The following is a 17,126-nucleotide window of genomic DNA, read 5'->3' as shown; positions in this document are numbered from 1 at the left end:
GAGAGACAGCGTGAGCAGGGGAGGGTCAGAGAGAGAGGGAGTCACAGACTGAAACAGGCTCCAGGCTCTGAGCTGGCAGTCAGCACAGAGCCCGANATGTGAAAGTCCTTTTGGGTTTTTTTTTTTCTAGGAGAGAGAGAGAGAGAGAAACAGCGTGAGCAGGGGAGGGCCAAAGAGAGAGGGACTCTGAAACAGGCTCCAGGCTCCGAGCTGGCAGTCAGCACAGAGCCCGACGCGGGGCTCGAACCCACGAACCGCGAGATCATGACCTAAGCGAAAGTCGGACGCTTAACCGACTAAGCCACCCAGGCGCCCCATGAAAGCACTTTGAAAACTGTCAATGGCTTTACTCCACTGCCTGGCTTTCCACCCTCTACAATCCAGTCCCAAGCCACCTCTCTAATCTCATTGCTCAGTATTCTCCAGAATTTACCTTGTCTCTGATACATACATATTTAATAGTATTCCCCTAATCTGGAATATTCTTCTGTCTTATCTCTGCTCATTCTAATTGAAGCAATAATTTAAGCAACAGTTAAAATCCTATACCCTCTTTGAAATCTTGATGGCTCCAATGCTCATTTGATTTCCCCCTTTTCTGAATTTTTATAGCATTCAGTTATTATCAACACTTGCTTATGTATTGCCTTTTATTATTAGATCTTTCATTTATATAGGCTCATATCTTTAGATATTATGCTTTTATGATGCCTCAGATTGCTCACTTAAAACTTAGTGAATATTTATGAGGATAGTTCCTCTGCATTCATCACAGAACCAAGTACAGAACTTAAATAAATAATTGTTGGCTCATGTATTTAGACATTCACAGACTCTCTCAAGAGGGAGACAAGTGAACCCATCTTCTCTTCCCAGAGCTTAAAGTACTCTTCCTAACAACCCACCTACCTCTACGCCCTACAGAACCATAGGTAGGTTGTTAGGATAGGTCTGCCCAATAGAACTTGCTATGATTATGGAGCTATCCTGTAGCTGTGCTGTTATGTATGGTAGCCAGTAGCCACATGTGGCTGTCAGTTCTTGAAATGTGGCTAGTGCAACTGAGTAACTTAAATTTTAGTTGTATTTAATTTGAGTACATTAAAATGTAAACAGCTGCATGTAGCTAGTGGCTACTGTATGGACAGGATAGGTTAGACCACTGGTTTTCTAGCTCTTTTGATTCAACAATACAAGGGGAAATACATTGTATATTTCAACCTAATTTATACACACACAAACAAGTTTCATGAAATGATATTAATCCTTATTATGTATTATATATTCTAATATTTTCTGTTCTGTTTAATTTCATTTTTAAAGCTTATTTATTTATTTTGAGATGATGAGCGGGGGGGGGGCAGAGAGAGAGAGAGAGAGAGAGAGAGGAGAGAGAGAATCACAAACAGGCTTCTTGCTGACAGCACAGAGCCAGATGCAGGGCTTGAACTCATGAACTGTGAGATGACCCGAGCTGAAACCAAGAGTTAGATGCTTAACTGAATGAGTCATCCAAGTGCCCGTATTTAATTTTGTTTTTTAAAAATGGTGATTGCAAACCATTATATAGATTTCACAGCCTACTGATAAGTTATGATGTGCTGTTTGAAAAACACACTGCTTATTTTATAGATGGAGAATCTAAGGCCCAAAGAAGTGCAGTAGGTTCTCTAAGATCCCGTAGCTAATTAGTGGCAGGGTAGGACTAGAAGCTACATTTTAGGTTTTCTAGGCTAGAGCTGTTTTTAAGAGGGGTGAAGAGTGATCCCTCCTTCTCTTCACCTCTCAAAATACCCACATTTTTATATGTAGAGCAAAATTATTTTATATACTCTTCATTTTGGCTGAATACTGTTAAGATAGCTTGCTCCCTACGTGAATCATGAGGTCTATATTTGAGGATTCCTGTTCTTTTAGTTTGAGTACCGTCCAAAATCAAATGCCACAGGGGCTTTTTTGGGTCCACTGTGGCTGTGGCACTACCGTGCAACTGTATTTCTGGGAAATACAACCACACTTCCCACTTAGCAGATTGATTCTTAACAACAAAACCTGTTGATAAATAATCAAGGTGATTCTTAGCTTATAGGATAGTTGCCTCAAGTCTTGAATTATAAAATCAATCAAATGTTTTTTATCCATCCATCCATCCATCCATCCATCCATCCATCCAGTGTCTAACCTTCTTTGTATGTCTTATCAACAAAGATAAGCTTTACAAAAGTAACATCTTTTTCTTTTGGAAAACTGCATCTCTCCCAAAAAAAAAAAAAAAAAAAAAAAGAGCAGAGTTACCTTATCAAAAGCAAAAAGAGGCAGCAATTTAGAGGTGGTCTATGTGTAATGTACATTCTTCACCAATTTGTGTATGGGATCCCATTTCCTCATTGGTATTTCTCTTTTTAAATTTATTTATTTGGAGAGAGAGAAAGAGAGCTGGGAAGGGGCAGAGAGAAAGAGACAGAGAGAGAGAGAGAATCCCAAGCAGACTTTCCACTCAAACCCACAAACCATGAGATCATGACCTGAGCTGAATCCAAGACCCGGGTGCTTAATTCACTGAGTCACCCAGGTGCTGCTCCTCATGGATGTTTCTGAATGTATTTCAGTCAGCACATAGCAGACAATCATTTGTCTTTAAGTGATAAAAACACAAAAATATACTTAAAAAGGCAATACGTTTTACAAAAGAATCACTTTAAAGGAAAACCAAAGAGTACAATTTTGCCTTATGTTTGATTCTTACCGCCATTTCGTCAGTAGGATGAAGTGACCGAACTCTGTAAGATTTGTTGTGTTTTGTGGGCCCAAGCTATCAATGGCCCAGTTGATTTTTCTAGCTGAAAAGCAAGGAGTACTTTCATTTAACAATCATTTACCAATAGTCCCTTGCCAACCAGACTGATTATCTCTTTGCTGAGTTGCACTGCAATGGGTCAGGTGCAGCCTCCTATGCTCCACCATCACCAGTACTGGTCAGTTAAATAGAATCTCAGAAAGTCATAAAGTCTAGCTGAATGATAACTCTTTGGCTAAGAATCTATATTTTAAGTCTAAAATGATAAAGGGCATCGGAGTTGATACCGGTCTGTAGAGAAAGGATGCATGTCTTTTGCATTATTTGACCACCCAACATTGCTAGGATTTGGCTTACTGAATACATTCAAGAAAACTCGCAGTTTGGGACATGAAAATCTCCCCTGGAAATGATGAGAAGTGATTTCCAATTCTCTATTTTCTATTTGTCAGAAAAGCAGGGCACTGGGAGGAAGAGACATGAAGATGGGGTGGGGTCCGTGCATGGTTGGGCAGGGGCTGAAAAGACAAGAATGCTAAGTGGACACAGGAGGAAGGAGGTGAAGGCCCTCCCTCTGCCATTTCTGCAATATCTTATGCTTTATTTAATTTTTTTCCAGTCATTGACTGTATTTCTAAAGGTTGTTTTATAAAATTGCAAGCAAATTTTAGACTGAGCTTTGTTGTTCTGAATTCCTCCTGCCTTCCTAGGTTCTGCTTATCTACCTGTCATCTACCATGCCCCTCTTCACTTTTGAAAAAAAATCCTTCCTTCGTCAACCTAACCCATGAGTCCTACATGTTCTGGCTAGACCAACCTTTATCTCTCTACCCTGCACCATGTTTTTCTGCTACCATTTCATCACCCACACTTACAAACTGCAAGGTATTTTTAACTCTGACTTTCTCTCTCCCCCCAGCCCCACCCCACACTCAGTTGCTTGCTGAATCCTTTAGGGAATTTCTTCCCTTCCCCCTTTCCACTTATATCTTATTTCTGTCAAGGCTCAGCTCTGATACCACTTCTTCTAGGTTGTGGATGGCCCATTCACCTTCAGTTGGAATTAATCTGTTGTCTTCCACATCACTTTTTCTTCTAACTTTAATCTTTATTTATTTTTGAGAGATTGTGACAGCATCATTTTCTCTTTTTTTAGTTTTTTTTAATGTTTATTTATTTTTGAGAGAGAAAGAGCATGTCAGCATAGAGCACATCGTGGGGCTTGAACTCATGAGCAGATGGTCAGATGCTTAACCAACTGAGCCCCTCAGGTGCCCCTTATATCACTTTCTTTTTAAAAAATTAAAAAAAATTTTTTTTTTATGTTTTATTTATTTCTAGGAGAGAGAGACAGCGTGAACAGGGGAGGGTCAGAGAGAGGGAGTCACAGACTGAAACAGGCTTCAGGCTCTGAGCTGGCAGTCAGCACAGAGCCCGACGCGGGGCTCGAACCCACGAACCGCGAGATCATGACCTAAGCGAAAGTCGGACGCTTAACCGACTAAGCCACCCAGGCGCCCCTAAAAAATTTTTTTTAAAAAAATTTTTATTTATTTTTGAGAGAGGAAGAGAGAGACAGAGCATGAACAAGGGAGGAGCAGAGAGGGAGACACAGAATCCGAAGCAGGCTCCAAGCTCTGAGCTGTCAGCACAGAGCCTGATGCGGGGCTCGAACTCACAAACCTCAAGATCATGACCTGAGCTGAAGTTGGAAGCTCAAACACCGGAGCCACCCAGGTGCCCCATCACTTTCTTTTTAAAACTGAACTAGAATTGACATACAATAATATATAAGTTTCAGGTATACACCATAGTACTTTGACATTTTTAGAAGTTGTTAAATAATCACCTTGGTAGGCCTAGTTACCATCTGTCATTATACAAAATTATTACAATATTATTGACAATATTCCCTATGCTTTCCTTTATTATAATACTTATTGCTATTAGTTATATCCAGACCCATCCTCTCCAGTATATTAAAAGCTTTTGGAGGATGGATACTATATCTCAGTGAAATTTTATACATTGTGCACATAGTAGGTACTCAGTGAAAGTATATGGAATAAATATATTAATGAGTATTTGACACTTACCATACCTGTTTTCCACGGACATTTTCTTATGTTTCTGAAGCTGTTACTTGATACTATGTTAAATATGCATGTATTGCTGAGAAGGCTGTTCGGGGAATCAGCAGTATGCTGGCATGCCTTTAGAATCAGGTGGCCTGCAAGGAAGACTTGCTGTGATATCTCAGGCCCCTTTTGGCCCTGAGATTCTGTGACCATTGGATTTGACTTAAGAGCATTTGTGTTGTTTGTGGGACACAAACCTCACAGAATCTGGGAGCCGCTGTGTACAAGAGTCTCTCTGTTAAGCTTTATCAGAATATGTGTTGTCCAAAGCCGTTTTTTCATTTGCTTGCAATTTTATAAAACAACCTTTAGAAATACAGTCAATGACTGGAAAAAAAATTAAATAAAGTAAGATATTGCAGAAATGGCACAGTGTGGGCCTCTGGAAATTCTGTCTATAAGAAAAGTGAAAAACACTGGCAGAAATGGTCAGAATCAACCTTTTCAGAACTGTGGAAGTTAGCCACAGAAAGCCTTTCCCCAGGGGCTTTTTGGAAAAACTATTAGAGGTGTAGCCACTGGGGAAAACAGTATGCAGTTTCCTCAGAAAATTAAAAATAGAAATATCATATGATCCAGTAATTCCACTTCTGGGTATTTACCTGAAGAAAACAAAAACACTAATTAGAAAAGATATATGCACCCCTACATTTATTATAGCATTATTTACAATAGCTAAGATATGGAAGCAGCCCAGCCACCCATGAATAGATGAAAAGGTAGAGAAGATGTGAGATACACACACACGCGCGTGCGCACACACACACACACACACAGGAATATTACTCAGCCATAAAAATGAATGACATCTTGCCACTCATGACAACATACAGGGATCTAGAGGGTATTAGTTTTCTATTTAAATGTTTATTTATTTATTTATTTTTAAATGTTTTTTATTTATTTCTAGGAGAGAGAGAGAGAGAGACAGCGTGAGCAGGGGAGGGTCAGAGAGAGAGGGAGTCACAGACTGAAACAGGCTCCAGGCTCTGAGCTGGCAGTCAGCACAGAGCCCGACGCGGGGCTCGAACCCACGAACTGTGAGATCATGACCCAAGCGAAAGTCGGATGCTTAACCGACTAAGCCACCCAGACGCCCCTTAAATGTTTATTTTTGAGAGAGAGACAGAGAAAGAGACAAAGCATGAGCAGGGGATGGGCAGAAAGAGAGGGAGACACAGAATCTGAAGCAGGCTCCAAGCTCTGAGCTGTTAGCACAGAGCCTGGCATGGGGCTCGAACTCACAGACTGTGAGATCATGACCTGAGTTGAAGTCAGACACTCAACCAACTGAGCCACCCAGGCGCCCCTAGAAGGTATTATGTTAAGTGAAATAAGTCATACAGAAAAAGACAGATACCATATGATTTTACTTATATGTGGAATCTAAGAAACAAAACAAGCAATCAAACCAGGAACAGACTCATAAATACATGGAAAAAACTGGTGGTGGCCAGAGGGGAAAAGGGTGAAAGATGGGCAAAATAGGTGAAGGGGATTAAGAAGGTACAAGCTTCCAGTTATAAAATAAATAAGTCATGGTGACTATCTTGATCATAGTGACCATTGAGTAACATATAAATTGTCAAGTCACTATGTTGTACACCTAAAACTAAGATAATATGGTTTGTCAGCTATACTTCAATTAAAAATGAAATAATTAAGAAATGAAAACCATTAGAGGCAACTGATTAACTTCATAGATGCCTGACACCAAATAAGCTTAAAAGAAAAAGCTAGGGAATAACATGTCCATTGGAGCTTGAAAAGTTTGGGCATATCCCTGGGAATCTAGATGACTATCTGCGTGCTCAGGACTGTGTGCATTCCCAGTGTTGTGTGCATGCTCAGGAAAGACGTGACAGGGTTCTAAACTTTCGCTATGGCTGATCTCAAGCTCTGCACAACGGAAGACTAAGGCAGAGTTATCAGCTGCCTGAGTGAGTGTTGAAGGCATGTCCCAACATGTACTCAGAGCCTCTTGGCCAAGACTGAGAGACTTGCTGGTTCCAGAAGTTTAAGGAGGTCTTTGTTCAATTATTAGCTGACCACTAAGCCAACCCAGCAGACACTTCAGTGCAATAATTATTATTAAAGTAAAATGGAACAGAGCCAAGACTGTTGTTCATCAGACCTTACAGAAGCTAATTCTTGGTCCACTCAGCTGTGGTCTTTGTAGCTCTGCCTGTATAGCTCCTGTTAATTTAAACAGGCTGAAAGGGGCAGGAAACTTATAGGGGGCTGATGTCTTGTTTATTCATTTTAAGGCAAGATAAAAGTAGTTTATGAATTTTTTTTAAAAAAAGGATTGTGTTAGTCAGAAGCAATTCTCTTGGACAATGCGATTTCACTTCTGCACCTCAATGATGCCCCAGTTTGCTTCTTCATGGCTCTGAGTTCTCCTTGTAGAAGACCTCTTCCTCTTTCCTCACTGGATCCTCTTGTATACACTCTCCCCATGTTACTACTTTTTGCTTCTGTTAATCTCATCTTTTGGCCTGGCTTTCATTTGTTTCATCCATGTAGCTTCAGCTGGGGCTGGCAGTAGCCCGACAGCCTGCGTTCTGGGAGTCCATCTTCTAAGAGGAGAATCGGGAAGAACAGAGACTGTCTTGACCTTCTTGCTGGGCTGAGAAAGGCTGAAGAGCAAGAGGAAAATTCTTTGGCTTCCTTTTTGGTCAGGGCCATCCCAAATGAAGCAGTGGGGTTTTCACAGGCTTTAAGGGGCTGTACTAATTTGACCAGCTGGCCAGGCCATGACTCACTGAGACAGGGTTGGCGATAGAGAAATGATTTTTCTTGGACCGTACTAAAAAAAGACCCAAGGCTTATATGCATACATTCTGTACATTCACCAAATACACCCTTCCTAACCCCTACCAGAGGAACACCAGACAGGCTGCCCCTTTCCAACACCCCTTTCAAGGCCCTTATTTTCTGACTCTGTTTCTAGGCTCCCCGGGATGTTCATTTTAACCTGATTTCTCCTGCATGTGAGGGGTAGAGAGGAGGGTGGGAAGGTACACAGTGTGACTTACACTACCTCAGTCCACCACCTCCTGGGGATGGCCTGACCTGGGTGGTCATTTTTAGCCTGGTATTTCCTGGACCGAGGCCAGGGGCTGAGGCCAGTGACAGAGAGGCTAAGAGGGCACAGGTTCTCTGGCAGATTCAGCAGTGATGAGTTTTCACTGGAGAACAAAATGGCTGTCTGATTTCTAACCTCTTTAGGTTTGAAATACTGCCGAGACCATAACCTTAACGATTAAAACATCCTGAGGAGAAAAGCTACTTAAATCCCTGAAAGATTGGACTTCTTTAAGTTTTTTTTTTTAATGTTTATTTTTATTTTTGAGAGACACAGAGACAGTGTGGGCGAGGAGTGGGGCAGAAAGAGAGGGAGACAGAGAATCTGATGCAGGCTCCAGGCTCTGAGCTGTCAGCGCAGAGTCCAACGCAGGGCTGGAACTCACAGACCATGAGACCATGACCTGAACTGAAGTCGGACACTTAACCACTGAGCCACCCAGGTGTATTGGGCTTCTTAATACATTTCAAGAAAGGCAGTATTTCTTGAACTACTGGGTAGCTGTGTTTCTAAAATGATAACTTCACACAAATTATAACTTCAATTTGTACAAATGAGAGAGAGCATAACTTCAACCTCCAGCCAAGCGGTGTGAGCAGGTGAACCTGTTTTCATAATCAAAGGACTCATTCATACTTAGGAACATTTATTTCAATGAAAACAGCATGCTCCTGCCTTAGAAAACAAAGCCAAAAGAAAACAATTTGTCCTCTCACGTGAGTTAAACATATCTCACAATGGCATTTTTACAGAAAAATTATTCCTTTAGGGCTTTCGGGCCCTGCTGTGGGAGAGTCGCTGCAGGTGCTTGGACCTACTCTCCCTGAGTTCCCTTCCCCTTAGAGGCTAGGGAGCCTCCAAGAGCTCAGAGGAGAAGGCATATGTTGGATGCATTAGCTTTGAACTTGAAGTGCGTTTCCTCATAGACATAGCACCATATACACTATGAAATATTCCATCAATTTGATTTCCTGGTTACAGGTTAAAATGGGTTTTTGTGGGTTAGCTTGGAAACTTCCTTACCACCTGTGATACTATTTCTCTCAGAAAATTACTTAAAGAGAACTTTTGAGATTAAGACCCCCTCATAAGTTAGTCTTTTTTGTTTTTTTCACTCTACTATTTTTTTTTATTGTCAAGTTGGTTTCCATATAACACCCAGTGCTCATCTCCACAAGTGCCCTCCTCCATGCCCATCTCCCCCTTTCCCCTTCCCCCACCCCCATCCTTCCTCAGTTTGTTCTCAGCATTCAAGAGTCTCTCATGGTTTGCCTCCCTCCCTCTCCCCCACTAGTTTTCCCCCCTTCTTCTCCCCCACGGTCCTCCATTAAGTTCCTCTTAATCCTCCTATACGTGCAAACATATGGTAGCTGTCCTTCTCTGCCAGACTTATTTCGCTCAGCATAACACCCTCAAGGTCCATCCACGTTGCTACACATGGCCAGATTTCATTCTTTCTCATTGCCATGTAGTATTCCATCGTATAGATAAACCACATCTTCTGGATCCATTCGTCCATTGATGGACACTTAGGCTCTTTCCATGTTTTGGCTATTGTTGAGAGTGCTGCTATGAACATTGGGGTACATGTGCCCCTATGCATCAGCACTCCTGTATCCCTTGGGTAAATTCCGAGCAGTGCTATTGCTGGGTCCTAGGGGAGTTCTAGTGTTAATTTTTTGAGGAACCTCCACACTGTTTTCCAGAGAGGCTGCACCAGTTTACATTCCCACCAACAGTGCAGGAGGGTGCCCGTGTCTCCACATCCTCGCCAGCATCTAGAGTCCTCTGATTTGCTCATTTTGGCCACTCTGACTGGCGTGAGGTGGTATCTCAGTGTGGTTTTGATTTGTATTTCCCTGATGAGGAGGGACGCTGAGCATCGTTTCATGTGTCTGTTGGCCATCTGGATGTCCTCTTTGGAGAAGTGTCTGTTCATATCTTCTGCCCGTTTCTTCACTGGATTCTTTGTTTTACGGGTGTGGAGTTTGGTGAGTTCCTTATAGATTTTGGATATGAGCCCTTTATCTGATATGTCATTTGCAACTATCTTTTCCCATTCCATTGGTTGCCTATTAGTTTTATGGACTGTTTCCTTTGCCGTGCAGAAGTTTTTAATCTTGATGAGGTCCCAATAGTTCATTATTGCTCTTGATTCCCTTGCCTTTGGGATGTGTCAAATAAGAAATTGCTGCGGTGGAGGTCAAGGAGGTTGATTCCTGCTTTCTCCTCTAGGGTGTTGATGGTTTTCTGTCTCATGTTCAGGTCCTTTATACATTTTGAGTTTATTCTTGTGTATGGTGTGAGAAAATGATCTAGTTTCATTCTTCTGCATGTTGCTGTCCAGTTCTCCCAGCACCATCTTTTTTCCATTAGATACTCTTTCCTGCTTTGTCAAAGACTAGTTGGCTGTACACTTTTGGGTCCAATTCTGAGTTCTCTATTCTATTCCATTCGTCTATGTGTCTGTTTTTGTGCCAATACCATACTGTCTTGATGATGACAGCTTTGTAGTAGAGGCTACAGTCTGGGATGGTGATGCCTCCCGTTTTGGTTTTCTTCTTCAATATTACTTTAGCTATTTGGGGTCTTTTGTGGTTCCATACAAATTTGAGGATAGTTTGTTCTAGTTTTGAGAAGTATGCTGGTGCCATTTTGATTGGGATTGCATTGAATGTGTAGATTGCTTTGAGTAGAAATGACATTTTAACTATATTTATTCTTCCAATCCATGAGCATGGGATGTTTTTCCATTTCTTTGTGTCTTCTTCAATTTCCTTCATAAGTTTTCTATAGTTTTCATCATACAGATCTCTTGTATCCTTCGTTAGGTTTATTCCTAGGTATTTTATTGTTTTTTGTGCAATCCTCATAAGTTAATCTTAACTCTTTGAGCAGGCTCTTTCCCCACAGGTGGTACAAAAGTGAATTTTTAAAAATTTTTTTTAATGTTTTATTTATTTCTGAGAGAGAAAGAGAGAGACTCTTGGTTTGTCCTGTTCCTCTCTCCTTCCATTGTTTTGTCCTACAGTAAGCTTTGTTCTCTCAAGCTCTGATTACTGAAGCAGCCTGTAAGCTCCCTGGCTTCTAGGTTTTCTGTAACTTTTCTTCATGTTACACTCAGGTCATCTTCCTTACCTACCATTTTGAAAAATCAGTTTATGCCCCTTCTTTTCAGGAACAAGAATGACTACTAGTTTCTTAAAAGTTTTATTGTTTTATTTATTTCTGAGAGAGAGAGAGAGGGGGAGACAACGTGAGCAGGGAAGGGTCAGAGAGAGAGGGAGACACAGAATCAGAAGCAGGCTCCAGGCTCTGAGCTGTCAGCACAGAGCCCGATGCGGGGCTCGAACCCACGAGCAGTGAAATCCTGACCTGAGCCGAAGTCGGATGCTTAACCGACTGAGCCACGCAGGCGCCCCAGTACAAAAGTGAATTTTACTTCATCTCACATCACTTGGTCCTAAGTTCTGAGAATCTGACCTGTGAACTTACAAATTTTAATTATGTGTTATCCAGTTACTTTATCTTGAGAGATAACCACGGTCATTTGTGAATCCCAAGAACAGTTATATTTATCATCAGCTTCAAGATCCTTCTTTGCAGAAGTCATATGTGAATAAAATGGCAAACAAAAGTGCTGTTAAAACCTCTGGTCTTCCAGCTAAAACATTACATTTTCACAGTTGTGTAATCTTTAGAGTTTGTCACGGCCCCTTCCAAAGCCACCAGCCACTAGAAACCTCATAATATTCCCTGTAACATGGGCAGGAGTTGGATATGCAAGTATTAGGTATTATTGTATCACATTGATACACTTTTGCTTGGAGAAGCTAGGTAAGTGGTTATTTACAAAGAAGACCCCATGGTGGAAAGGTTTTGAAATGACCGTGAACTAAATATTTGGAGATGGTGCCAAATGGGACCATGAGAAAGGGAAGGTAAAAATAGGTGGTCAGAAGGAAATCCCTCTGCTAAAGGATTCTGAGGCTTTGTGAGTATCTTTGTTCCTCCAGGAAAAGTGTTTGTCTCCATTTTATTCAGGCCAATGATCTTTCACCTTCAGGACAAAAGTAATAACCAGTAAAACCACAGAAGCAACCCCCCTCTATTACATTTTGCTTAAGTTTCTTTCCTTTTCTTTCAGTTTTATCCAAATATGAAAACCAGATTACTATTTTTGCTGACTACCTAGAAGAATTCCCAGATACAGATGAGCTGGTATGGATCTTGGGGAAACAGCATCTCCTTAAAACAGGTAAGGTTTGGTAGCATTTGTCTGTGCGAACCTAAATGAGGTAGGTGTCTGAAGTTAAGGTCCTATCCATTTTTCCTTGTGGGGCTGGTGGTGTATGACTTTGGTGACTGTTAATGCCACTTGTAGGCAGACACACCTTGCAGCCAGAGAAGGTCAAGGTCAGGCTCCTTGCTTACACAGATCCCTTCCAAGGCCCTGAGAGTACCTAGCATCGTGTTCACGTGATCATAGGTGTTTGTGCAATTTGAAAGGGTCATATATATATATATATATATATATATATATGTATTTTTATTCTTTTCTTTAAAGAATTGCCCCTGAATTCTATAAGCCTTGGCTTTCAAAAAGTATGGACCCACTTGTGGCATCACTAACCAGTTTTAGTCTGTAGTGCCTGGGCTACACACTTCTCATTCCCCTTGTATCCTTTTCTGTCTAGATGAAAGATGCTGCCACCCAGGGGACTTCTAAGCAGCCCGTGGCTGTCAGAAACCACATCAGACACTAAGAAGTCTTGTAGGTGTAGATCTGCTGACGTAGCACCATCTCGGTTTATTCTGATTTTGTATAGAACTTTTAGCCACTGCAGCTAGATGGAAAAGAGGCTTGAATATTTCTTCCTTACCCTTATATACTTATAGATTGGGGAAGACCTTTTATTTAAAAAGTTTTTTAATGTTTATTTCTCTTTGAGAGAGAGACAGAGCATGAGTGGAGGAGGGGCAGAGAGAGAGAGAAGGAGAGACAGAATCCAAAGCAGGCTCCAGACTCTGAGCTGTCAGCACAGAGCCTGACACGGGGCTCGAACTCACAAACTGTGAGATCATGACCTGAGCCGAAGTCGGACACTCAACCGACTGAGCCACCCAGGTACCCCAGGGGAGATCTTTTAACCTAAAACTGCCAACAACCCAACACCCAGATAAACCCTGAGCTTGGAGAGAGTCGGCTCTGCTTTTTCTGTCTGAGAAGAGATCCTCTTTGAAGGCCCTCATATAGAGGAAGAAATAGGAAGAAACTGATCTCAAGGCAGGAGGGGAAGTTAGCATCTTCTGGCTCCTCTCCATGTCTGGCTTCATCTTTTGGTTTAGAGAGTCCGGAATAGTGGAGAAAGCCCAGGGCTAGCAATTCAGAGACCTTTTGTATTCAGACTCTTCCCCTACCTTAGATAAGTCACTTTCTCTTTCTGAATCTTAACTTCCTTCACCAGTACTTAAAATGAGGAAGTCTGGTGAGGATCTCTTCTAGTTCTGTATTCCATGATAACAGGAATCCCCAGGTTGCCAAATATGCCCATATTCAAATGTTAAGTTGGGAAATGCCTTTCAAACTGCACTTATTGTTAAAATGCCTGTACAACTTCCCCCAGCCTTTCTAGCATATAGGTAAGCTGAAAGGCCTGAATATCAGAGGAAGGAGTGGGTGGTATGAACATTTGAGAGGAGAGGTATATAAAAACAGCTAACATTTATCGCAGACTTACTGCATACTGTACCATCTAAACACTTTCCGTGCATTGTCTTGTGAAATACTTATAACTCTATGATGTAGGTGCTCTTATTCTCCCCATTTTACAGATAAGAAAACTGAAGCTCAGAAAGATTACATGACAAGGCCATACAGTTGGCAAGGAGCAGAGTCAGGGCTCCAACCCAGGCAGAGTACAACTCTGGAAGTTTTACTCTTAACCAGTGCAATGGCTATAAGTTCTACACAGATGGAAACATGAAAGCTGCCGTATATGTGGCCATTAAAGTAAATTTATGTCATAACATGCAAGAAATGCTTTGAATAAAGACACCAAAGAGTTTGTGATTTTATCTATCCATTAGATTACAAATGCCAGTTGCACTGGGTGGTGTTGATACATTTTTACACACTTCATTTACTTATCAGGGATCTCTCCTTTTTGGCTAAACATGCATGCATGCACACGTATGCACATACACCCCCACACCCTCCCCCACAGATACACACCCATAGTTTTAGATAATGGACACTGGGTACTGATGAGGGATCCAACCATCGCCATTCAGACAGGGGCTGATTGCCTTGTTAGTGGGTTATCCTTATCCCTTGTCTTTTGGCTATGACCCCAGTGTTAGTACCTGCCAGAGCCATGGAGCTCAGTGAGTAGGAGACAGGAACCACCTGGCCAGTAGCTCTGGTCAAAACATAGGTGAAAGAGAATGCTGAAATTACTCGGCTAAGATGAGATTGGATTGCCTATGAACTTCCCTAGCCCCATAACAATGGGATTGACTGGTTTACCTGAAAATGAGTTTTCTGCTGGCTCAGAAATCAAAAGCAGATATCTTTAGATGTGGTGATTTAATTTTAATTTCACATTTAATTTCAGAAAAATCTAAGCTGTTGTCTGATATAAGTGCTCGTCTATGGTTTACATACAGAAGGAAATTTTCACCGATTGGTAGGTATATCATTTGTTGTACTTTGCTTCCTTCCTTGTAGATAGCTTGCCTGAGGTGATAAGTGACTCCCAGAAACTTCAGGATTAACAGCTCACTGTGGTGAAGAATTTGCTTTAGGGGGAATACATAAGTCTTACACTTTATTCAAAAGTTTCATTGTCCAAGTACCGTATCATGTATGGATCCTTTGTGTGAATATGTAATGCTAGTATACTTAGGAGTCTATCTCTAAGTTTTCAGGCACCAGGTAGTATTTCTTGTTTTCTAGGAGCAAAAAGAAAGTCACAATTCTAGACTGGGTAATATTTATCAACTTATAATCCACTGCTTTGTGGAATTACTTGAATATTTTAATATTCAGTTAAGCCTTGAATGAAAGAAAATAATTCTTTTGATTTTTGTCCCCCCACTCTGAGATGAAAGCACCTTACCACTGGAAGATGAACTATGATAGATAGGTTACCAGCTGCTGTCTAGGAAAAAAAAAGCTCAATAAGCTAAGTGAATTTTCTCATTTTAGAGAAAATCTGTAAAATGTTTGCAAGTAGGGTGGCCTATTCCTAGTATCATGGCCTTGTAGGAAAAAGAATGTCAAATCCAAATGGTGGAAGTTATTCTCCTATGAGAAAACCTGTCTAATTGATTTTTGATGCAGGACTGGAAATCCAACTTTCTTATCAGTGCCCAAGACAAAGTCCACATGGACATTTTTTTGCTCTCCACAGAAAGTACCCAAGTAATAAAACACACAAAGGAACAATCTTTAGTACCCAGTGATTTTAATTAACTAATTAATTAATTTTATTTTAGAGAGAGCTCATGTGTGCATGAGCCGGGGCCGGGGGAGGGGGGAGAATCCTAAGCAGGCTCCATGCTCAGCACAGAGCCTGGCACAGGGCTCGATCCAATGGCCCTGTGATTATGACCTGAGCCAAAATCAAGAATTGGATGCCCATTCATCTGTTGATGGACACTTAGGCTCTTTCCATGTTTTAGCTATTGTGGAGAGTGCTGCTATGAACATTGGGGTACATGTGCTCCTATGCCTCAGCATTTCTGTATCCCTTGGGTAAATTCCTAGCAGTGCTATTGCTGGGTCATAAGGGAGTTCTATTGTTAGTTTCCTGAGGAACCTCCACACTGTTTTCCAGAGGGGCTGTACCAGTTTACATTCCCACCAACAGTGCAGGAGGGTGCCCGTTTCTCCACATCCTCGCCAGCATCTAGAGTTCTCTGATTTGCTCATTTTAGCCACTCTGACTGGCGTGAGGTGGTATCTCAGTGTGGTTTTGATTTGTATTTCCCTGATGAGGAGGGATGCTGAGCATCGTTTCATGTGTCTGTTGGCCATCTGGATGTCCTCTTTGGAGAAGTGTCTGTTCATGTCTTCTGCCCATTTCTTCACTGGGTTGTTTGTTTTTCGGGCGTGGAGTTTGGTGAGTTCCTTATAGATTCTGGATATTAACCCTCCACAATAGCTAAAACATGGAAAGAGCCTAAGTGTCCATCAACAGATGAATGGATCAAGAAGATGTGGTTTATCTATACCATGGAATACTACATGGCAATGAGAAACAATGAAATCTGGCCATGTGTAGCAACATGGATGGACCTTGAGGGTGTTATGCTGAGCGAAATAAGTCAGGCAGAGAAGGACAAATACCATATGTTTGCACGTATAGGAGGATTAGGAGGAACTTGACGGAGGAACAAGGGGGAGAAGAAGGGCGGAAATGGTGGGGGAAAGGGAGAGAGGCAAACCATGAGAGACTCTTGAATGCTGACAAAAACTGAGGACTGATGGATGTGAGGGGGAGGGGGGGATGGGCATGAAGGAGGGCACTTTGGGGATGAGCACTGAGTGTTATGTAGAAACTAATTTGACAATAAACTATTTGTAAAAAAAAAAATAAATAAATAAATAAAATAATAAAATTAAATAAAAAAAAAAAAAAAAAAAAGAATTGGATGCCCAACCGACTGAGCTACCCAGGCGCCCCTAGTACCCAGTGATTTTAAACTGTTAACTTTCTCTAGGTGAAGAGATCTTTACAAGGCTTGAAAACATTTGCAATTCAACTCTGATGATGTTTATTTTAATTTTTTTTAAGGTTTAAGTAGGCACAGTGCCCAATGGAGGCTTGAACTCATGATCTTAAGATCAAGAGTTGCATGCTCTACTGATGGAGCTGGCCAGACACTCCAATTCTGATAATGTTTTGGCAATAGATGATCTCTACTTTACCTAGTCTCCATCACATCCTTCTGTACTAACACGTTCTATAATTCTGCCATTAGCAAGAGCCAAAGGACTCTCCTTCCAGGTTATGAGTTGGCTCAACCCTCCCCATCTTGCTGTAGGAACTCTCCTTCAGTCCCCACAACGAAAGGAAAACGGTGGCCCCTGAGGCCC

General features: G+C 41.5%; 1 protein-coding gene across 1 annotated transcript in view; it reads left to right on the top strand.

Annotated features, from left to right (window-relative positions):
* The window catches only part of ATG4A (autophagy related 4A cysteine peptidase), a 61,952-nt gene that overhangs the window by 26,720 nt on the left and 18,106 nt on the right, over positions 1-17,126 (top strand). Inside the window, exons 2-3 of the mRNA XM_039233511.1 lie at positions 12,171-12,281; positions 14,641-14,712. Coding sequence (XP_039089442.1) covers positions 12,171-12,281; positions 14,641-14,712 — 183 coding nt within the window. The remainder of the gene's footprint in view (positions 1-12,170; positions 12,282-14,640; positions 14,713-17,126) is intronic.

This window comes from Hyaena hyaena, unplaced genomic scaffold (genome assembly GCF_003009895.1).
Source record: "Hyaena hyaena isolate Hyena2069 unplaced genomic scaffold, ASM300989v1 scaffold_77, whole genome shotgun sequence".
Lineage (NCBI taxonomy): Eukaryota > Metazoa > Chordata > Mammalia > Carnivora > Hyaenidae > Hyaena > Hyaena hyaena.
The sequence above is the reverse complement of the archived record's forward strand: the minus strand, read 5'-3'. Positions and strand labels throughout refer to the sequence as shown.